The 20,561-nt window shown below is 35.6% G+C and overlaps 1 protein-coding gene across 5 annotated transcripts in view; it reads left to right on the top strand.

The window, feature by feature from the left end:
• Positions 1–20,561, top strand: part of Aftph (aftiphilin) — a 69,574-nt gene that overhangs the window by 24,122 nt on the left and 24,891 nt on the right. For 3 of the 5 annotated variants that reach the window (XM_070004529.1, XM_070004526.1, XM_070004530.1), the window contains exons 2-3: positions 7,040–7,118; positions 8,966–10,911. In XM_070004529.1, coding sequence (XP_069860630.1) covers positions 8,998–10,911 — 1,914 coding nt within the window. In that variant the 5' untranslated portion in view covers positions 7,040–7,118; positions 8,966–8,997. The remainder of the gene's footprint in view (positions 1–7,039; positions 7,119–8,965; positions 10,912–20,561) is intronic. The other 2 variants (XM_070004527.1, XM_070004528.1) reach the window with 1 other exon arrangement.

Genomic DNA, 20,561 nt, shown 5'->3' with positions numbered 1-20,561 from the left:
AGTTCCTCATTTTGTTTTCTACCCACCACCCTTTAGCAGAATTGGGGTTTGAACTCAGGGCCTCAAATTTGTTATGCAGGTGTTCTACCAGCCTAACTTTGTTCTCCTTGAGAACCTATTTGTTGTTGTTGTTGTTACTGTTTTTTGTTTTTTTCCAGTTCAGGGGCTTGAACTCTGAGCTTGTGTGCTATCCCTGAGCTTCTTTTGCTCAAGGCAAGTCACAGCATCACTTCTGCCTTTTTTGAGTAGTTTATTGGAGATAATAGCCTCCTTGTTTCCTTCCCTGGCTGGCTTCAAACCACAATCCTCAGATCTCAGCCTCCTGAGTAGCTAGGATTACATGAGCCACTGGTGCCCAGCTGAGATCCTATTTTTAACTGGAAAAAAAAAATCTCAGCTAACAGTTGGCTCCATTCCTTCTTTCTTTCCTTCACCTTCCTAAGCCCATCTTGCCTCTTGACTCAAGAGCTTCCATCCAGCCTGCAGACACATCATCTCTTCTTTTTCAGGGCCATTTCAAGTGCAGCTTCTCTTCTGGTGAAAGATTAATATTGAATCACCTTTACACATACTGTGCTCTGTTGCCATGACTGCTAATTTGGCACAGGCTTCAAGTCTATTACTGATGGCTACTGGACTTATAAACTGTTTCTCTGACTTACATTGTCTCTTGTCATCTTAACAAGTCTATGAATTCTCCATGAACAAATCTTCAAAGTACTCTGCTCTGATTTATTTAGCATACTCTATTACCCAGTAATGAGACCCTTGTGCCAAATATTTGTATTTATTGTGGCTTGAATGTTCCCTAGCTACCAAGACAATGGGCCTATTACTTGTTTACTCCCTTTTAACAGATCTTGGACTAAGCAGACATAGAAATAGCAAGTTAAACACAACCCTGGCACTCCCTCTGGCTCTCTCTCTCTCTCTCTCTCTCTCTCTCTCTCTCTCTCTCACACACTCTCTCACCCCATCCCTTCCCCCTCACTCCCCTCCCCCCCCAGGATGGGCATACCTTTTGGTGTGGATTAAGTACTTCATTCCAAAAGATGAGGAACAATGACTGGGTTTGTTGTATGCCAGGCACATTATTAAAGTAGCTTATCTATTCCTTACAACTCTCTTTTAAAGAGTTCATCTTAAATAGAAGTATTTAAAACCCATATTTTCTGTGTTCAAAAGAAAGTAAATAATCTAAGTCAAACTTAATTTATAAATTCATGATACAAGTAATAACATTAATTATCATAAAGCTACTTTTAAGTAGAGTTGGCCTGTACATGAGAATTTTCTGGAAAGTCCTGAGATTCCTGGTTGGCAGAACCTGCAGTGGCATGTATTTTCTGACGGTTTCTGAAGGGTAAGTTGAACCAGAGTCAACCACTGCTTCAACATCTGCTAGAGAACATACAGCAGCCAGTGTTCTTCCTATCAATAGGACACAGGATTGAGAAGCATGAAAGGGAAAATAGAGCACCTTGCAAAGGTGTGACAGAAAGAGAAACTACTTCCTGTGTTTTTGCCTTCATTACAGATTTCTTGATTCATGTCTTTGTATTGCGTTTACAGCTAATTTTGAAATAGGCCCTGAGCCAATAAATTCTTTCACTTTTAAGACAATCAGAGGTTTTGGAAAAAGCAGTTTAACTACACACAGATTCTGTTAGAGAACAACATCATACATAGTTCTTTCTACTTAGTTATTATGGACATATAAAATGACACAGTGACTCTGGAAAATAGTTTAGCAACTTTTTGTGACTAAATATGCACTTACAGATTCCTACAAGTCATTCCCTTGGGCATTTATCCCAGGGAAATGACTACTTAGATTTACACAAATGCCTATATCTGAACATTCTTACTATCTTTGTTACAATGCTATTTATCATAGTAAAGCACTAGAAACAAAGCAGGTGTTCTTTAAGGGATAAATGGTTGAACAATCTAGTGCATCTATTCAGTGAAACATTACTCAGCAGTAGAGAGGACTGACTATGGGTATATGCAGCAACTAGAGTAGACCTCAGAGGCCTGATACTGAGTGACAAAAGTCAACTTTAAAGGGTTTATCTGCCATATGATTTCATGTACGTAACTTTTGAAATCACAAAACAGAAAGTGGAAAGTGGAAAGCAGATTGAGCAAGGATGGAGGACAGAAGAGGAGAGTTCCGTATATTGATAGTGGTGGCAAACAATCTGTATAAGGAATACATTTGGACAAAACTACACACAAACACAAAGACAAGTTCTTTGTTAAAATATTTCACAAATGATTCTGATTCTCTTTCCATCTCATGTGCTCACTGCATCTCCTCAAGTGGTACATGAATTGCATGTTCTCATTACTAATGATATTCATGTTAATCCCTTGGTAAGAATAGAGTCAGGCTTTAGCATTGTAGAGTAATATTTTCCCATTCTAATTAAGTATATTTTACAGAGGCCTTTTGAAACTATATAAATATTCGATTCCGTTTCTAATTTTCATTTTATTCCTTACATTTTTAAACCTGTGAGTACTCATTAAAAAGGTTATCTGTTTTGTGTGTGTGCTTAAATTGTTCCTGATTTGGCTAGTAAAAACCCCTTCAAGCTGCTTTTTGTGTTTTTGGCATACACCATCATTATGAGTGATTTTTAAATTTTTGGGAAAAAATCACACCCTTAATAGCTGTATATCTTATTGCTAGGATATTGTAATTTCCTTAAATGCTTTCTTTGGAACATTTTGTTTCATGTTTATATAGGATAGCGCTGTTTACATAGTATAGTTATGTTTTGTTCTAGAAACCTTGTAATTATTTGCACTCTTACCAGCAATATTTGTAAGGGGCCCTTCTCAAAATTTTGACTGACAGTGGCACGGTGTTTTTTTGTTTGTTTTTGGTTTTGTTTTTGTCGGTCATGGGGCTTGAACTCTGGGCCTGGGCGCTGTCCCTCAGCTCTTCAGCTCAAGGCTAGCACTCTACCACTTGAGCCACAGTGCCACTTTGGGTTTTCTGGTGGTTAATTGGAGATAAGAGTCTCACAGACTTTCTTGCCTGGGCTGGCTTTGAGCTGTGATTCTCAGATCTCAGCCTCTTGAATAGCTAGGATTACAGGCGTGAGCCACCAGCGCCCGGCGGCGGCGGCGGCGGCGGCGGCGGCATGGTGTTTTTAAATAACAGAAACTTCATAATTAGGGGAAGAGTGTTGTAAACAGTGCAATAAACATAGGTGGGCAGAGATCTCTACTGTAAGCTGTTTTTATTTCTTTGAAGTATCTACCCAGGACCAGTCAATTAAATTACATGGTAGTTCTAGTTAGTTTTCTGAGCAACCTCTATTGTGTTTTCCACAGTGGCTATCCTGAGAGGGATGACATGTACTTTTGATTCTCATGGCTAAAGGTACTGAACATTTTTTCATGTATTTATTAGCCATTTGCACTACTTTTTTGTTGGTGGTGGTGGTTGTGGGCTGGAACTCAGTGCCGGGGTGCTGTCCCCAACCTCTTTTGCTCAAGGCTAGCGCTCTACCACTTTGCACCACGGCTCTACTTCCAGTTAATTAGAAATAAAGAGTTTCTTGGGGCCTTTTTTTTTTTTTTTTTTTGGCCTGGGCTGGCTTTGAACCACAATCCTCATATCTCAGCCTCCTGAGTATTACAGACTTGAGCCACCAGAGCCCCGCCATTGGTGGCGCTTCTGAGAAGTATTTGTTCAGACCATTTACTATTTCAGTTGGATTACTTGGTTTGTTTTGTTGTTGTTGTTCTTGAGTTCATCATATATTTTGAATATTAGGCCTCTGCCAAAGAATATCTGGCCTTTGCCAGATATTCATTGTTCATTTCTGCTTCTTCACTCTATTGTTTCATTTGTTGTACAGAGATTTTTCAATTTGATTCAGTTCAGATAGATAGATAGATAGATAGATAGATAGATAGATAGGTTTCTCCTATGTTTTCTTCTAGTACTTTCAAAGTTTGGGATTATTATATTGAGATCTTTGGTCCATTTCAAGTATATATTTTGTTCCTTCTTTTTTTGTCGGTCGTAGGGCTTGAACTCTGGGCCTGGGCGCTGTCCCTGATCTCTTCAGCTCAAGGCTAGCATGCTACCACGTGAGCCACGACACCACTTCAGGCTTTTTGTTTATGTGGTGCTGAGGAATCGAACCCAGGGCCTCATGCATGGAAGGCAAGCACTCTACCACTGAGCCACATCAAGTATATATTTTGTACAGATAGGAACCTACTTTCAATCTTCTACATATGGTTATACAGTTTTTCCAGGACTTTGGGAAGGAAGGCTTTTTGTCCAATGTATGATTTTGACAGCTTTGTTTAGAATCTGCTGATAGATGCATGGGTTTTTTTTTAATCTATAGTGTTTTCTTTTTAACTTTTTGTTTTCTTGTAAAGATGCTGTACAGAGAGGTTACAGTTACCTAAGTAAAGTAATGAGTAAATTTCTTGTTGAGCATTGTTACCCCCACCTTTGGTTTTTTTTTACTATCCCTTCCCTCTTCCACCTCCCTTATTCCTCCCCCACATGGCTTTATAGCTGCACTCACTATTTCATTGGCCCTGTAGTACATTTTGAAATCTGGTATTATGGTTCCAGCATTGCAATTCCCCCCATTCCCTATCAAGATTGATTTGGCTATTAGAGGTCTTTTGTGAATTTTAGGGGGGAGGTTCTCCCTAGATCTGTGAAAACTGTTAGGATTGTGTTAAATATGTAGATCATTTTGGGTATATGCCACTTAATTAAAATGATTTCTCCCTATTCATGAGCATGGAAGATCTTTTTATCTTTGAGTGTCATCTTTAATATCTTTCTTCATTATTTTGTAAATTTCATCGTGGAGGTCTTTCACCTCCTTGGTTACAGATGTTTTCCTCAGGTTTTGTTTTGGCTTTGTTTTTTGAGGGTGTGAATGGGACTGTTTTCCTGATTCCTTTCTTGGTTCATTATTGGTATACAGGAAAGCTACTGGTTTTGTTGATTTTATGTTGACTTTGTATCCTGCTACCGCTGAATTTGTTCATCAGTTCTAAGAGACTTTTAAGAGTCTTTAGGGTTTTCCAAGTATAGAATCTTATCTGTACTAGACATAATTTTACTTTCTCCTTTTATGTTTGTGTCTTTTTTCGTTCTCATGCAAGATTGTTTGGGCTAAAATTTCAAGTAATATTTTGAGTAAGAATAGTGACTGTGGATGCCTTATCATTTTTCTGCTTTTAGTTTTCTCAGTCATGATGGTATTAGCTATGAATTTGCAATAAGTTGCTTTTATATCTTTAGGTATTATACCTAGTTTATTGAGGATTTTCATAGCAAAGAATGGTGGATTTTACTAAAGGCTTTTTCCAATAGAAAAAAGAAAAGTCAAAGTTCAAGTTCATTTGTCTTTCTTTTGTCCTTGATTTTTTTATTTGATTTCATTTATATATTGTGTTATGTTTTTTAATTTCCATATGTTGAACTATCCTTGCATCCATAGAATGAAACTAGCTTTATCATGATGTGTGATATCTTTAGTAGGTTGTTGAATCCAATTTGTAAGTATTTTAATCTATTTTAATCAAGGATATAGGTCTGATTTTTGTGTTTGTTCTACCCTCACCAGGCTTTGGTATCAGGGTAATAATAGCTTCATAAAATGAGTTAGGAAGTATTCCTGTCTTTGTTTTGTGGAATAGTTTATTTTAAAACTTGATAGAGTTCAACTATGAGTCTTTCTAGTCCTCATTTTTTCTTTGTTGAGAGACAGAATCTCATTGCTTGTTATTATAGATATTTTGTATCATCTTGTTTCTCTTTTGGTAGGTCACATGTGTCTAGAAATATGTCTACTTCTAGATTTTCCAATTTATTGGCATATAATTCTTCAAAATATCCCTATGATTTTAATGCTGTCTGTGGTACTGTCTGCTTTTTTCACCTCAGGTTTTATTTATTTGGCCTTGCCTTTTCTTGTAATTTGTTTTGGTAAATCTTTAGTGTTTTCTAGGTAAAGAATCATATCTGCAATAAGTATAATTTTACTTCCTTCTTTCATATATGTATCCCTTTTTTGTCAGTTTTATCTTTTCAAAGAACCATGGCTTTGTTTCACTGAATCTTTGTATCGTTTTCTGGGTTTATCACTTATTTTAATGCAGATTTTTATTATGTCTTCTATTGATCTTGGGTTTGGCTTGTTCTTGTTTTTCTAAAACCTTGAAATATACATCATTGGGTTATTTGAGAAGTCTTTTTTTTTTTCACTGCCCTTCACCTCTTCAAATCAAGGCTAGTGCTCTACCATTTGAGCCACAGAGCCACTTTGGTTTTTCTGGTGGTTTATTGTAGATAAGGGTCTCATTGACTTTTCCTGCCCACACTGGCTTTGAACTGTGATCCTCAGATCTCAGCCTCCTAAGTAGCTAGGATTACATGCATGAGCCACCTGCACTTGGCTTCTTTTTTTTTTTTTTTTTCCTTAAGGTTGGCACTCTGCCACAAGCTACTCCTCCACTTCCTTTTTTTTTTCCTGGTTAATTGAAGATAACAATCTCCTGGACTTTTTTGTCTGGGCTGGCATTGAACTATGATCCTCAGATCTCAGTCTCCTGGATAACTAGGATTATAGCCATGAGCCACAAACATCTGGCTATCTGTTGATTCTAGTTTCATTCCACTATAATCTGATAAGATGGAAAAATATCATTTTAGGATTTTTGTACTTGTTTTATGTCCCACATATGAAAAAAGTCACTTGTTATTTGTACAATTGATCTATAACAAAACTCTAGTTTTTCTTTGTTGATTTTTATGGGTGGGAATTCCATATGATCTGTTGGTGAAAATAGGGTGTTGAAGGCATCCGGTATTATTACTTTGGCCTGTCTTTCATTTTGTATACCGTAGTATTTATTTTGTAAAATGTGATACTCTTGCAGTCTGGCATATATATTTACACTTATAGCTACTTGGTAGATTGTTGCACTTATCAAAATTTTGTAACTTTGTCTTTTCTGGCTGATTTTGTCTTTTAATCAGATATTGGAGCTGCTACTGATATAAGAAACTGCCTTATCTATCAAAGTATGTTGCTTAAAAGTTCCTACTTTGGGATAAGGTAAGATTTTTGAAATGTAAAATTCTGTCTTAACTGATTTTTCCAAGGTAGAATTAAGACATTCCTCAGAAGACACATCTTAGATTGTTCAAGAAATAACCCAGGGTATGGTTATGTTTTGAGGTTAATTGTAGTACTCTTAATCTTATTTCAAAGTCTTAATATACACCTTATATAAATACATCTTACCCTATTCAAACTAGCCAGTCATGAGCAGATTGTAAACCTGAGTTCAGTCAGTCTGAAGGGCCTTCTGCCTTAAGAATAAATACCAAAGCAGCCTGCCTGCACTGTGCTTACTTGCCAGATCTTTATGATGGTTCACCCTTCTGCAGAAGTAAGTTTTGCCTTCCTGAGGTAATTCTTTATTTTCATGTCTATTGTTGTGACTACAGTGGTTCTTGGAGAGCATATTTATAACACTTGCTTTCAGATCCTACTTGCTTGTACTATCATTATTCATCCTATCATTTGGTTTGTGGTTGCTTTTACTGATGAGGTGAATTTCTTGCAGGCAGCATATTGTTGGGTCTTGATATTTATCTTAGAGGTTGATGACTTGCTAAATTAATTATATTTGACTCTTCTAATTCTCATGTGCTTATCTGCTCTTCTAGCAAGATTTATTCCTTGTGATTTTGTATCTATCTTGCTTCTTTTGCTATATGTAGGATTCTTTTAAGTATCTTCCATAATACTGGTTTATGTTTATATTTGAAGGCCTTTATTACTCCTTCAATCTGAAAGATAATTTTGATATAATAATTTAGGTTGGCAGTTACTTTCTCTAGTACTTGAAATAGCATCATCCCATGCCCTCATTAACTTTAGATTTTCTACTGAGAAATCTTCTGTTTTCATGATTGATTTACCTTTGGTCTTCAAATCATGTCACATAGATTTTAAATGTCCCATTCACAATTTTTTTTCTTTATTGCTATTTGAGTGTGATAATTCATCCATTATCTTTAAATACCATATATGCTTGTTTCTGTTTTATCTAGTTTATTGGTGAAAATAGCAACTTTTTGTTCATTTTGTTTGATTTATTGAGATTTTCATTTCTTGGTCTTTTTGTGGAAATTTCTCTTTATTGAAGTGCTTTTTCATATCCTGCATTGTCTTCATTAATTTATTCAACGTTACAAGAGTGTGGAAGCAATATGAATTTAGATCTTATCCTGAATGTTGATCTTATCCTGCTTTAGTGATATGCAGTAGGATACTCTTAAGAACATTAAGCTGCAGCTCCCAATGGCATGTGATCATGAGGGTAAATAAGTACATAGAGTTTTTACATATTTGCACAACCGTATACTATGTTATTGAGCTAAGGAATTCATTAGGTTAAATATTTCAAATGCATTTTCATTTTATGATCATTTTAACTTAGGTGTTTATCAAGGTATAGGTTATCCTAAGTCAAACATCTATAGAGAGAAATAAATGTTGAAAAGCAAAGTGAAGAACATAGTTGTAACAGTTACTAGAAAACTTTTTGTGACAAATATTAATAATGAATACAAATCCTTAAGGCTAACACTGAGTCCCCAGTGATTTGAAAGAAAATTTCACAGAATAAGCATGTACCTGAGAGAAAATTTTATTGTTGTGCTTTTGTAAATGTATGTTTAAGATTTTCTGTAATTTCCAATTTCATTGATATAATATGAATGGCTTTGATAATGTTATATACACTATAACAGATAAAACCTTTTTTTTCAGTAAAGTTATCTAAATGAAAAATGTTTTAAATATAGTACAGTGAACTATTAATCTGCCTTGTTTTAAAATTGCTTTGAAAGAATGCTGAAAGATTATATTATGGTTAATCTATTTTTTTATAGGTGTTAATTAATTATTTGCAAGCAAGTAAACAATGGAGCCAGACATCATTCGAATGTACTCTTCATCCCCCCCACCACTCGACAATGGAGCAGAGGATGATGATGATGATGAATTTGGGGAATTTGGTGGATTTTCCGAAGTTAGCCCTTCTGATATAGGGTTTGTTGACTTTGATGCACCAGATTATACTCGTCCCAAGGAAGAGTTTATACCTTCAAACCATTTTATGCCAATTCATGATTTCTCAGAAAATGTAGATAGCCTTACAAGCTTTAAGTCCATTAAGAATGGTAATGATAAGGATATCACTGCTGAACCTCCTAATCCTATGAAAGGACAGTCTGATGTTTTACTTTCTACCACCAGCAATGAAATAATTTCTTTTAAAACTTCAGATGCTTCCATTGATGGTATGGAAAGTCCAAGAGATTTAAATAAAGTAGAACAGAGACAAAATGTTGGGACATCTGCAAGTTTCTCTCCAGGAGATTTTAGAACTGATACGAACATTGTTCATCAAAACAAACAGTTAGAGAGCTGCAATGGTGAAAAACCTCCTTGTCTGGAGATTCTAACAAATGGATTTGCAGGGTTGGAAACTGTAAATCCTCAGGGAACAGATGATCTGGACAATGTAGTTAATTCAAAGGGAAGGAAGCCTCTTAGTACTGAGTACAGTGTAGACTCTGCACCTAATTCTGCTGAGGAGTTTGCAGATTTTGCCACATTTTCCAAAAAGGAAAGGATACAATTAGAAGAAATGGGATGTGCAATTTTAAATGATCGAGATGCAGTAACAGTTCAGGAAAACAACAAAATTAACAGAGTCAATGAACTTAATTCTGTAAAAGAAATGCCTTTGGTTAGAAGGTTTGATGATAAAGGAGACACGGAAGAAGAGCAAGTTTGTGGTTCAGAAACCTGTAAAGTGACTGATAGAGGTTTCAGTGTTGGGAAAAAAGACCTTCTAACACTGCAAAGGGATGATTTTTTTAATTCAAGTATTCAATTAGAGACTTGGAACTTGGGAGATTCAGCTGATAATTCAGATGCCATTAGGAGAGAACAATGTAAAACTGAGGAAAACCTCGATTTGTTTACTTCTAAAAGTACTGACCTATGCATGGATTCTAGTAAAACTTCTGATGCTGATGAAGTTAGTTCTTCCAAAGAAGAAAATAGCAAGTTTACTAATTCCCAAAGCCCTCACATTGATCTCACTGAAGAAAATGTTTTGGATGAATCTGTAAGTATAAAAAATGATGATAGTAGTAACGACTTTGTGACTTGCAATGATACAAATGAAGATGAATTTGGTGACTTTGGCACAGCCAGTGGCACTACTCCACCTTTTGTTGCTGGTACTCAAGATTCCATGAGCGATGTCACTTTTGAAGAGTCTTCAGAGCACTTTCCACATTTTAGTGAACCAGGAGATGAGTTTGGAGAATTTGAGGATACAAATGCTGTTTCTTGCCAAGAGGAAATGGTATTTACTGAGTCCAACCCAAAACAGACTTCTGATGGTTTATCAGAGGAATGTCAATTGGCAAGAAAATCTAGTGGAACAGGCACTGAACCTGTTTCAAAACTGAAAAATGAGCAAGATGGCGAGTTTGGAGATTTTGATGGTGTGCCAAATATTCAGGATGACAGCAGTGCTTTTCAAGACTCTGATGATTTTGCAGACTTCAGTTCAGCTGGTCCTAGCCAAGTTGTAGGCTGGAATGCTTTTGAGGATGAACAGAAAGATGGTTGTTCTTGGGCTGCTTTTGGAGATCAGCAAGCTACCGAATCTCATCATCGAAAAGAAGTCTGGCAGTCACATAGGACAGATGAAAATACTGATATTCTGGGAACCTCTAAGACGCACAGTGTCCCTTTAGCAGTTTCTAAAGGAACAGTTGCTAGTGGCCATTTACAGGAGTCAGCCACTTCAGTTCAGGTATTTACTAATTTTCTCTTTTTTTAATGACATCTTAATTGTCATAGAGACTACTAATTCAGCTTAAGAAAATTTCCACTGTGCACCTTTGTGTGTGTGTTTGTGTGCGCGTGTCAGTACTGTAAATTGAACTTAGGAACCGAGTGCTGTCCCTGAATTTTTTCATTCAGTGCAAGTGGGCTACCACTTGAGCCACAGTTCCATTTGTGGCCTTTTGGTGATCAATTTGAAATGAAAGTCTCACAGTCTTTTCTGTCTGGGCTAGCTTTGAACTGCAGTCCCCAGAACTTAGATTATTGAGTAGGTAGGACTAAAGGTGTGAGCTACCAGCACCTGACATACTTGGTAATACTTTTATCCTTGCCAATAATAGAAATTCACTGATTTGTAGTGTTAATGAATTTAAATAGCATTTTTTTTGTTAGCTAATTATTCTACTAAATTCTTCTGTTTTTACCTTTACATTGATTTTAAAAGTTAAGCTGAGGTTTAGAAGATTTATTTTAAGCATCAGGGAAAAGGAATGTTGATTTTGTCTCTCAAAGATCAAGGAAATTGAAGTTTGATTGCAGGAGAGAAACAAGCAGAATCTTAAACCTCATACTGGGCTGAAGGTTATAGTGATCTGAATAGCAGGGAAATAGCAAATTTGGACCTTGTAACTTAATACCTTCAACAGTGTTTTCAATGAGAGTGTGAGATGAATTAAGACTTAGTCCTGGGGCTGGGAAGGTGGCTCAGTGGTAGAGCGCTTGCCTTGCATGCTCAAGGCCCTGGGTTCGATTCCTCAGCACCACGTAAGCAAAAAGAAAAAGCCGGAAGTGGCGCTGTGGCTCAAGTGGTAGAGCGCTAGCCTTGAGCTGAAGAGCTCAGGGACAGCGCCCAGGCCCAGAGTTCAAGGCCCCACGACCGGACCCAAAAAAAAAAAAAAAAAAAAGACTTAGTCCTAGATTAAGAAATGGTACTGGCTGAATTACTGTTTGTTGCTTTGCTTATAATTTCTTGCAAGTATAAACATACTTTTACTCCTCTTAGGGAGTACATGTATGAGGGAGAATATTTTTACTTCTTAGCGTCTGTATTTTATTCTTTGATTCTTCTGTCAGAGAAATCAGATCCACAAACTTTATTTCTCCACTTACTTTTTGCTAAGAAACCTGTTTTCAATTGCAAGTATTTAAAAAATTTTGTGCTTTATTGTTTACTCTGACACCCTATTTGAAGTGGTTATACATCATTGCTTTGGTACCTTTGACATATTAAGTAATCTTAGAGAAATGACCAAATTGCTACTTGGTGTACACAGCTAACTTTGGGTATCCAAGCAGGTTTATTTGCTAATTTAGTTATTATATGGTTTAGCTAATGTGTATTATTCCTATTGAGTAATTTATTATTGAGGTGGTACCTTGTAGTAAGAAGTAAGCTAATTATAATGCAAAATGAAGACTGTTGGCTTTGACCTAGACATTTTGCTATTTAGTTTCATTTCACCAAAAGTGACACTAGTGTTGAATGATCTTTAATTTGTAGTTTAGAAATTTTAACATCATCAAAAAATTAATGTTTAAAAGTATAACTACTTCAGATGTATGATACTTTACTTCATACAAATTTATTGAAGTTACTTATGTATAATTTGATACTGAATACAGTATAAGGGCTTCATGGGATCTGATAGATCTGAGTTTGCATCTTTACTTGGTACCTTAAAAGTGTAATGAATGACAAAAGTCTGCAGAAAGATAAAAATTTGGGAGTATGATTCTATTTGTAAAAAATAATAGAAACTGAATAGAAGAGGCAAAATACATAATACTTTTTGAGATTTGCTTGGCTCAAGCCTCAAGGCTTCTATTGCTGCAGGATGGATTTTTTTTAATGACAGAATTTGGAGGAAGATGGTAGGCTTAGAGAAGAAACTGCTAAAGGGAGCTACAAGGAGTTTGGGAAGAACGTTGAAGTAAGAAAGTACTGGGTTAGGTTAATAAGTAAAAAGTAAATGAAGATTAAATGGTGGTTTTCATTTTTATCCTGCTGTTGGAAGGAGACTACTCCCTGGACTTGCTTTCCTAATCTTCAGATAATGCTGGAAAAATACATCATGCTTACTCATCCTTTTAGAGAAGGTGTAGACTCATTAAAATTAAACTGATTAAATTTTTAAAAATGTTTCTCCTAGTTAGTGCAGTATTTAGGAAAGCAATGAAAGACTCACATGATAAATGTGAGGTTTTTCTCATGGTAGAATTTGAAATGACTTATTCTTGTTGCAGTTTACCTGGCTGCATTTAGTGTCCTGAAGCAAGTGCCATCAAGTATTTTGTCCAAGTTGTACTTTGACAGAATGTTGTGAGGATTTCTTCAAAGCTTTTTGGAATTCAGAGCTCAGTTACTTCAGTTAAACAACAGGGAGAAAAGTTCTTCGTTTTGTAAAGTCAGGCAGATGATATAGTTGGCATCTCAGATTATTTCCACTTTTCACTGCATTTGGTATATAACTTAAGTTATTAAGCAGAAAAGCGAAAGGAAAGTGCATATCCCTAAGTTCAAGCCCCATTATCAGCGCACACATGCACAGACATATACCTATCCACACACACAGTTATTTTATTCATAATTCCTTTTTGAAACATTGAAAGGTTAGAAAATAACATATAATGAATATGTTCTTTCCTTGCTTTCCTAAAGAAAAGTAAAAAGAGAACTTATTTGAAAGTCTGAAAGAAGGAAGTAAAGAAAGGGGAGGGGAGAGGAAGGAAAAGGAAGAAGAAACTACAAGCCATTTTTTAAATATTAGTCATCTAATTGATAATACTAATAGGGAAATGTTCTCAGCTGAATGTTAATTTTGAGAGCTTTGAACATCATCACAAAAAAGGTAAACAGAAAAATGGTAATAATTTGCTTTGTGCTCTCTTGAGTTACTGGTTTTTTATCAGAAAAATCAGCATTCTTACATTGAATGTTGTCTATCCTATATTTTCATCTTTATGAATTTAACTACATACATTTGTGCATTTTCTCTTCTGTGTGTCAACATTGACTGAAAATAGGAGTAAACAACAAAATAAAGCAAGTAAATTTTATGATTTTGGCCTTAGGGATCTTTGGTTACTTTAAATATTTGGATAGCATTTGTTTTGTTGGTTTCCCTTTGGAAAATTTGATACTTTATTTCCAAAATAGAATTACTTTAGTAGAGTTGGCCAGAAATTGTGCCAATAGAGAAAAATTATAATTTTAGCATACAGTGAATATTATAATTGGGTTATTCTTGTACATAGCTTCAAGTTAAGATTGATTAGTATACAGGTATAGATTGTACTTGATATCTTACTTAATATTTAATGGTGGCAAGGTATAATCTTACATAGAAGATTAAATTGCTCAGTGGATTTTGTGTTTCTTCTAAACTTCCACATAAGTACAAAACCTAATGCTATTGATATTAAAACTAGTGACACTAATCAGCTTCTGCTCCCTAAAAGCAAAAAAAGGTAACTGACTAGAAAATATATTGAAGGAATTTTAAGTTACCTTAGATACAAGATAATATAAAGAAGATATGCATGTGAGTGGCATAAGAAGCAGAGGTGCTTCTGGTCTTATACACCCATCTGGAAAGCTGAATTAGACTTGTAATACATTTACTCTTTTTATAGCATATTACTTTTTATAGGTCTATTAGTTAGGGAAACATTACCAATAGGATGTCTGTGTGAATAAAGATAACAAAACTGACAGGGACTTACTGGAAATTGAAAAGTCTCAAATATAGGCAGTAGGCTGGAGAGCCCTAAGGCCTGACAACCAGGTGAGTCAGTAGTGTAAGTTCTAAAAGCCAGCAGCCTTAAGATCCAAAAAGAGCCTATATCTCAATTTCAGTTTAGTTCAAAGGCAAGGGCCAACCCTGGTTCATGCCTATAATCCTAGCCATTGCTGAGGCTGAGATCTGAGGATCTTGGTTCAGAGCCAGCCCAGGCTGGCAAAAATTCCAGCAAAAAGCCAGAATTAGAGGTATGACTATAGTGGTAGAGTGCCAGCCATGAGTAAAAAAGTTGAGCCAAGTGAGAGCATTAAGCCCTCAGTTCAAACTCCACTACTGCCACAGTACTAGTGAATGAATGAACAAATAAATAGGAAAGAAAAAGACTTACTTTTAATAAATGCTCAGTAAATGTTTAGCTATTGCTAAATAACCTCAAAAAATTTACTAGAAAATGTTCTTTAAAAAAAAAAAAACAACAGTAGTGTTAGAGGCATGGCTCTGTTGGTAGAGCTGTAGCCAGTGAGTAAAAGTATCAGGTCCTGAGTTCAAGTGTAGTCCCAGACCTAAAAAAAAAAAAATAGTATTGCTAACTGTATTGCTTAGTTAATAGTAGAAAGGAATAGGGAAGCAAATCCATCCAATTTTGTAGAAGTACCTCTAGTTCTTACTGTTGACAATAAACTCAGATTTCAAGCTATTTTTAAAGCAAAAGCTCCTGCTCTGGGCTAATTCATATTCTCAGAATGGTTTTGGTTCCTAAGAACATTTTTTAATACAAGTACATATTTGTGCAAGTAGCACACCACTTTATTGGCATTCCCCCATTGGGCACTAATAGAGAAACTAAAATGTGAATCTGGCACTTGCCTTGAAGCTCTTTTGAGTTTCAATTCTGTATTTATCAGAGCCCTGGTTCTTCAAATGCTAATATTCGAAATATACTACTGTTTGATAGACTTAGAATTTGATATATGGTTGAATAAAACAGCATGATGAAATTAAATAAATCGGTATTCAACTAAGCCAGGTACCAATTTCATTGTCATAAATTGGTATTCATCTAAGCCAGTTACCAATTTCCTTATTCCATATTGAAGGGAGAACTGATGACTATATTTCCTGTTACGTTGTGGAGTTAAACAAATTATTGAATTTTAAATGTCTTTAAGGATCATTGTATTTAGTTTTCTATTCAGTTAGTATCGTAACTATTTATAATGGTAATTGTGTGTGCACTTAAAGCCTAGACATCACCTCAGCAATGTTATACCTAGAAATATTTGAACAATTCCAAAAGTAAAGATTATGATTTGATGAAAAGAAGATGCACTTTGTGTGGTACACTTAGCTGTGCAAGATACCAGCAGTAATACTTGGTTAATGATCTTAATCTCTCTGAGCTTTTGTTGTTTGTAACATGAAGATAATTATCTGGTGTCTTGTAGAACATTCATCAAGTAATACATGTACAGCATCAAGTATAATACATAGAGAATATAGTTATTGTTATCAACAGAATATAATTATATAAATAGGTCCAGCCTACATACAAGAATGATTTAGATGGCTCACAGTAAGATATACTTTCATAAGTAGAACAATTATGCCCCCTACAGTCTTGAATGAAAATACTTTTTAAAAAAATTAGTACACATTATTTAGCCTTCCTAAACATAATTTAACCTCTCGGTGCACCCTTTTTCTTTTATTATTTTTGTCATCTTTAAATAGTATGAGTCAATTCAACTTGTCAGTTTATATATACAAGGCATAGTGATCATTGTTGCCTCTTCTATCATTCTACCTGCCCCTCAACTTCCATTTGTTCCATTTTCACATGTACATTGAGTGTTAGGCTGTATTTGCCCCCATTTATCTCCATTGTTATGCTCCCCTAAAATCCCACTAGCCCCTTCAAACAAGACATGTTTCAGCTTCCTGGTATTCATTTTTAAGCTATCTGTTAGTTGTTCAAAGATGTTACACCATGGAAACCCACCCCTGTGTATACCATACTCAGGCAGTTTGATCATTTATTATATATACATATGCCCTGTGTTTTCATGTATGAATATATTTTAGATCTTCCGCATATGAGTAAAAACAAGTGCCCTTTGTCTCTCTGAGCCTGACTTGCTCTGTGCATCAATTTTCTTCTCCAGGAAAAATTTTTTTTAACTTATATGTTTTAAGAGACTTAAATAAGCTAATATTTATAAAGCATTTAGAATAATGCCTGGAATATGGTATTATGTAAACATTAAACAAAAGCCATCATGTATTATACCAGGCTTTTTAGTTTCTGAGTATGTTCACCAAGCATCTTTGATCTTTGCTGAATTTATTATCTTTCCTAAACTGGGTTAGACTGATGCTGTTTACTTTTTACATATACTGCCTATCTGCATAAGGAAACTGTACTTCAGTCAGGAAAATTCTGTGTTTGAGCCCAGTCCGGTTTACATAACAAGACCTTACAATTCTTTTTAAAGCAGTCATTGTTCAACTACAGGTTTTTAAAATTAGCTTTTATCTCCACTGAAACAAAAGTAGGAGTAAATTTCTCTGTAAATTTCCAGGCTATGGAAGTGGCGCTGTGGCTCAAGTGGTAGAGCGCTAGCCTTGAGCTGAAGAGCTGAAGGACAGTGCCCAAGCCTAGAGTTCAGGCCCCTGACCGACAAAAAACAAAACAAAAACAAAACAAAAATTTCCAGGCTATTTATTTATATAAATAAAAGAAGTCAACATAAGGAGGGCACTATAAACCAAGTTTTTATTCATAAAAATAATTCTAGCTTAATATTTTACTGTATTGACTCTAGTTATGACACTAAATTTTGTGCTTAAAATACAGTTAGAAATGTGGTTTTGTTTTGTTTAATTCCTATCTGTAAAAAGATGGATGCCGATGGCTTACATTTATAACTCTAGGAACCTGAGATCTGAGGATCGCAATCAAAGCCAGCCCAGGCAGGAAGGTCTGTGAGACTCTTGTCTCAATTAAACACCAACAAAGCTGGAAATGGAGTTGTGGCTCAAGTGTTATAGTATGTGAGTCGTAAGCACAAAAGCTCAGGGATAGCACCCAGGTCCTGAATTCAAGCCCCAGGACTAGTACCAAAAAAAAGTGTGTGTGTGAATCTTTCTTCTAAGAATCCTATTTGGTCACAAGAGAAACTGTTCTTTATGAAAGGTTATTTTCTTCATTATATTAGTTGTCTTCTTTATCAAGTCTTTGTTTTCTCTATTTTTGTCTTCTCTATCAACTTACTTGGACTACATTCCATCTTTTCTTCTTTTAAACTTTTAGCTGTATTGTCTTTTGGGGAAAGCAATATGCTCTTCAGCATACCTACCTATACTCAAACTTTTTGTTTTCCTAATGCAATCAAGACAACTAAAAAATGCCAATAAACCAACCATGATATCCAAAATTAAAAACTTGGAGTAGCAATAACAGATTCTAGTACTGCGAGAAGGAATAGCAGTAATAGATTGTCTTTACATAAGACTCAAGAATAGATACTTGAACTGAGTACCTATTTTGCCCTTTAAGCTACTTGGGAGACTGAGAACGGGAAGATTGATAATTAATGCAAAACAGGACTGGAGACATGCCTTAAGTAGTAAAGAGCTGACCTAGCAAGTAGAAGGCTCTTGAGTTTGAACTCTTGTATTACTAAAAAGAAAAATATATACAGCTACTTGAAAATTAACTACATAAACACACATTCAATGGAAAGATATTGGAGAAGATGCAAAAAACTTGGGTCCAATTTCTTGCTTCACTCTAATATGATAGGAATTAATAGAGTGAAGCCAGTATTTTCATGTGACTTAAAAAACTAAACAGGTGTAGAGAAACATCTTTAGTGAGCTTTTTTTTTTTTTTTTTTTTTTTTTTTTTTAGTCATGGGGCTTGAACTCTGGGCCTGGGCGCTGTCCCTCAGCTCTTCAGCTCAAGGCTAGCACTCTACCACTTGAGCCACTGCACACTTCCAGTTTTCTGACTGGCTTATTGGAGATAAGAGTCACATGGACTTTCCTGCCCGGGCTGGCTTTGAATGCGATTCTCAGATCTCAGCCTCTTGAGTAGCTAGGATTACAGTCATGAGCCTCCCGAGCCTGACCTAGTGAGCTTTTTTTTTGGGGGGGGGGGAGCAGTGAGGGGAGTTGCCAATTCTGATGCTTGACCTCTACTTTTTGGTGCTTAATTGAAGATAGTCTCTTGGACTTTTCTCCTCTGGCTGGCTTCAAACTGTGATCCTCAAATCTCAGCCTCCCAAGTAGCTACAGTTACAGGCATGAGCCACAGACACCCGACCTTTAATGAGCTTTGAGCCTGGTTTTCATTCTCTGGCAAGCTATTGTTAAATATATCATCTATACAATAATAGTAGTAATGATAAAAACTTGCAGCCTCTGACACACACTGGGTAAGGAGTTTATCATCCACTCTGTGAGATAGACCCTGGCTTCTCCAGGTTATAAATACAGAGCTTGAGTCTTAGTACCTGGGTTCACAACCTTCTATTAAAGGCATTTACTTACTGGAATTAACTAGTAGCAAATACCAATTTGCATTATTTACTACCATGAACAAGACAGCAAGAAATTTTACCATTAAATCAGTTTCATGAATAGTTAGAAATTGATACTTTTGAAAGAACAAATTAACTGAAATGTTTATTAGCCACTTCCTTGCAGAACTGAATTTTGTCTTGTTATGGGTAAGACCGTTAGTAGATTCTGGTTACTTAATGTTTATTCGTTGCTCTACCTTAGGGGTTGGCAGAGTATGGCCCAGGGGACAGATCTGTCCTAGTGCCTATTTTTGTAAGTAGTTTTACTGGAACACACCCTTACTTGTTTATCGATGGGCTGCAGGTTTAAAATATTTAAATCATAAAATATTTACTGTCTGGATCTCTGTTGAATAGATAGCTGATCCCTGCTTTATTTCATTCAGCAAAAAATTTGAAGCAACCTAATTGTTGCTATTGTCATTTTGGACTTTTAGAATCAGGTCTTTACAATCCTTCTACCTTTACCCATCTCCCAAGTACTGGGATTAGATGTATCTGCCACATTTCCTGGATGGAAACAATTAAATTTTGTTTCTCATCCTAAAGATATGTTAAACTCCTTTAAAATTTTTCCATATACATTATATCCTTTATGAGAAAAGGTTGAGGGAGAAGTAAAAATTTGAGGTGATTAGGCTAATGGAATGTTTCTTTTCCCCAAGAACATTACATTCATTTGATAATCTTTGCTAGTATACCTAAGACTTAAGAGTTCTGTGTAATATTGCCCAGCTGATTAAATATATTTTAGGGTCATTGCTTTCTTCCAGTGAAAAACATTTTATTCCATCGCATTAGAAAGATAACAAAGAGGATATAATAAAGGTTGAATTTACAGAGAAATAAAATTTGGTCATAGGTGAGTTTTTATTTACTTTCTTTGTCTAGAAGAGAAATTCTCATCAGGTTTCCAATTAAGTAGTTACCTGATCCCTCTCAGAGTCATGTCTGTCCATTCCCCCTGTTGAAACAAGTACGTGCTGAGTCCCCTTGACACACTCAAGTTTCACAAGCCTTGGGATCTTGAGTCTACTCTTTACTTAAGGGTTCATAATTGAGAATGAGACCTTTTCCCTTCTCACTCATAAATATAATGAAGGTGGTATCAGAGTAACTTTTGTAGACTTAGCAGAAGAGTAGTACCCTGAGACTAATTATGCAGTGTTAAATTTTTTTGCTCTAACGTAGCTTCCAAAAGGAAGATTGGCTTGGAAAATATGTGTATAAAAATGTTCCCTTTTCCTGACTATACTTCATAACAGAATTTAATGTTGTTTTTGTTACTTGGCAGG

The sequence above is a fragment of the Dipodomys merriami genome, unplaced genomic scaffold (assembly GCF_024711535.1).
Source record: "Dipodomys merriami isolate MVZ:Mamm:240054 unplaced genomic scaffold, mDipMer1.0.p SCAF_63, whole genome shotgun sequence".
Lineage (NCBI taxonomy): Eukaryota > Metazoa > Chordata > Mammalia > Rodentia > Heteromyidae > Dipodomys > Dipodomys merriami.
Note: the sequence above shows the minus strand (reverse complement) of the source record. Positions and strands in the feature narration are given on the sequence as shown.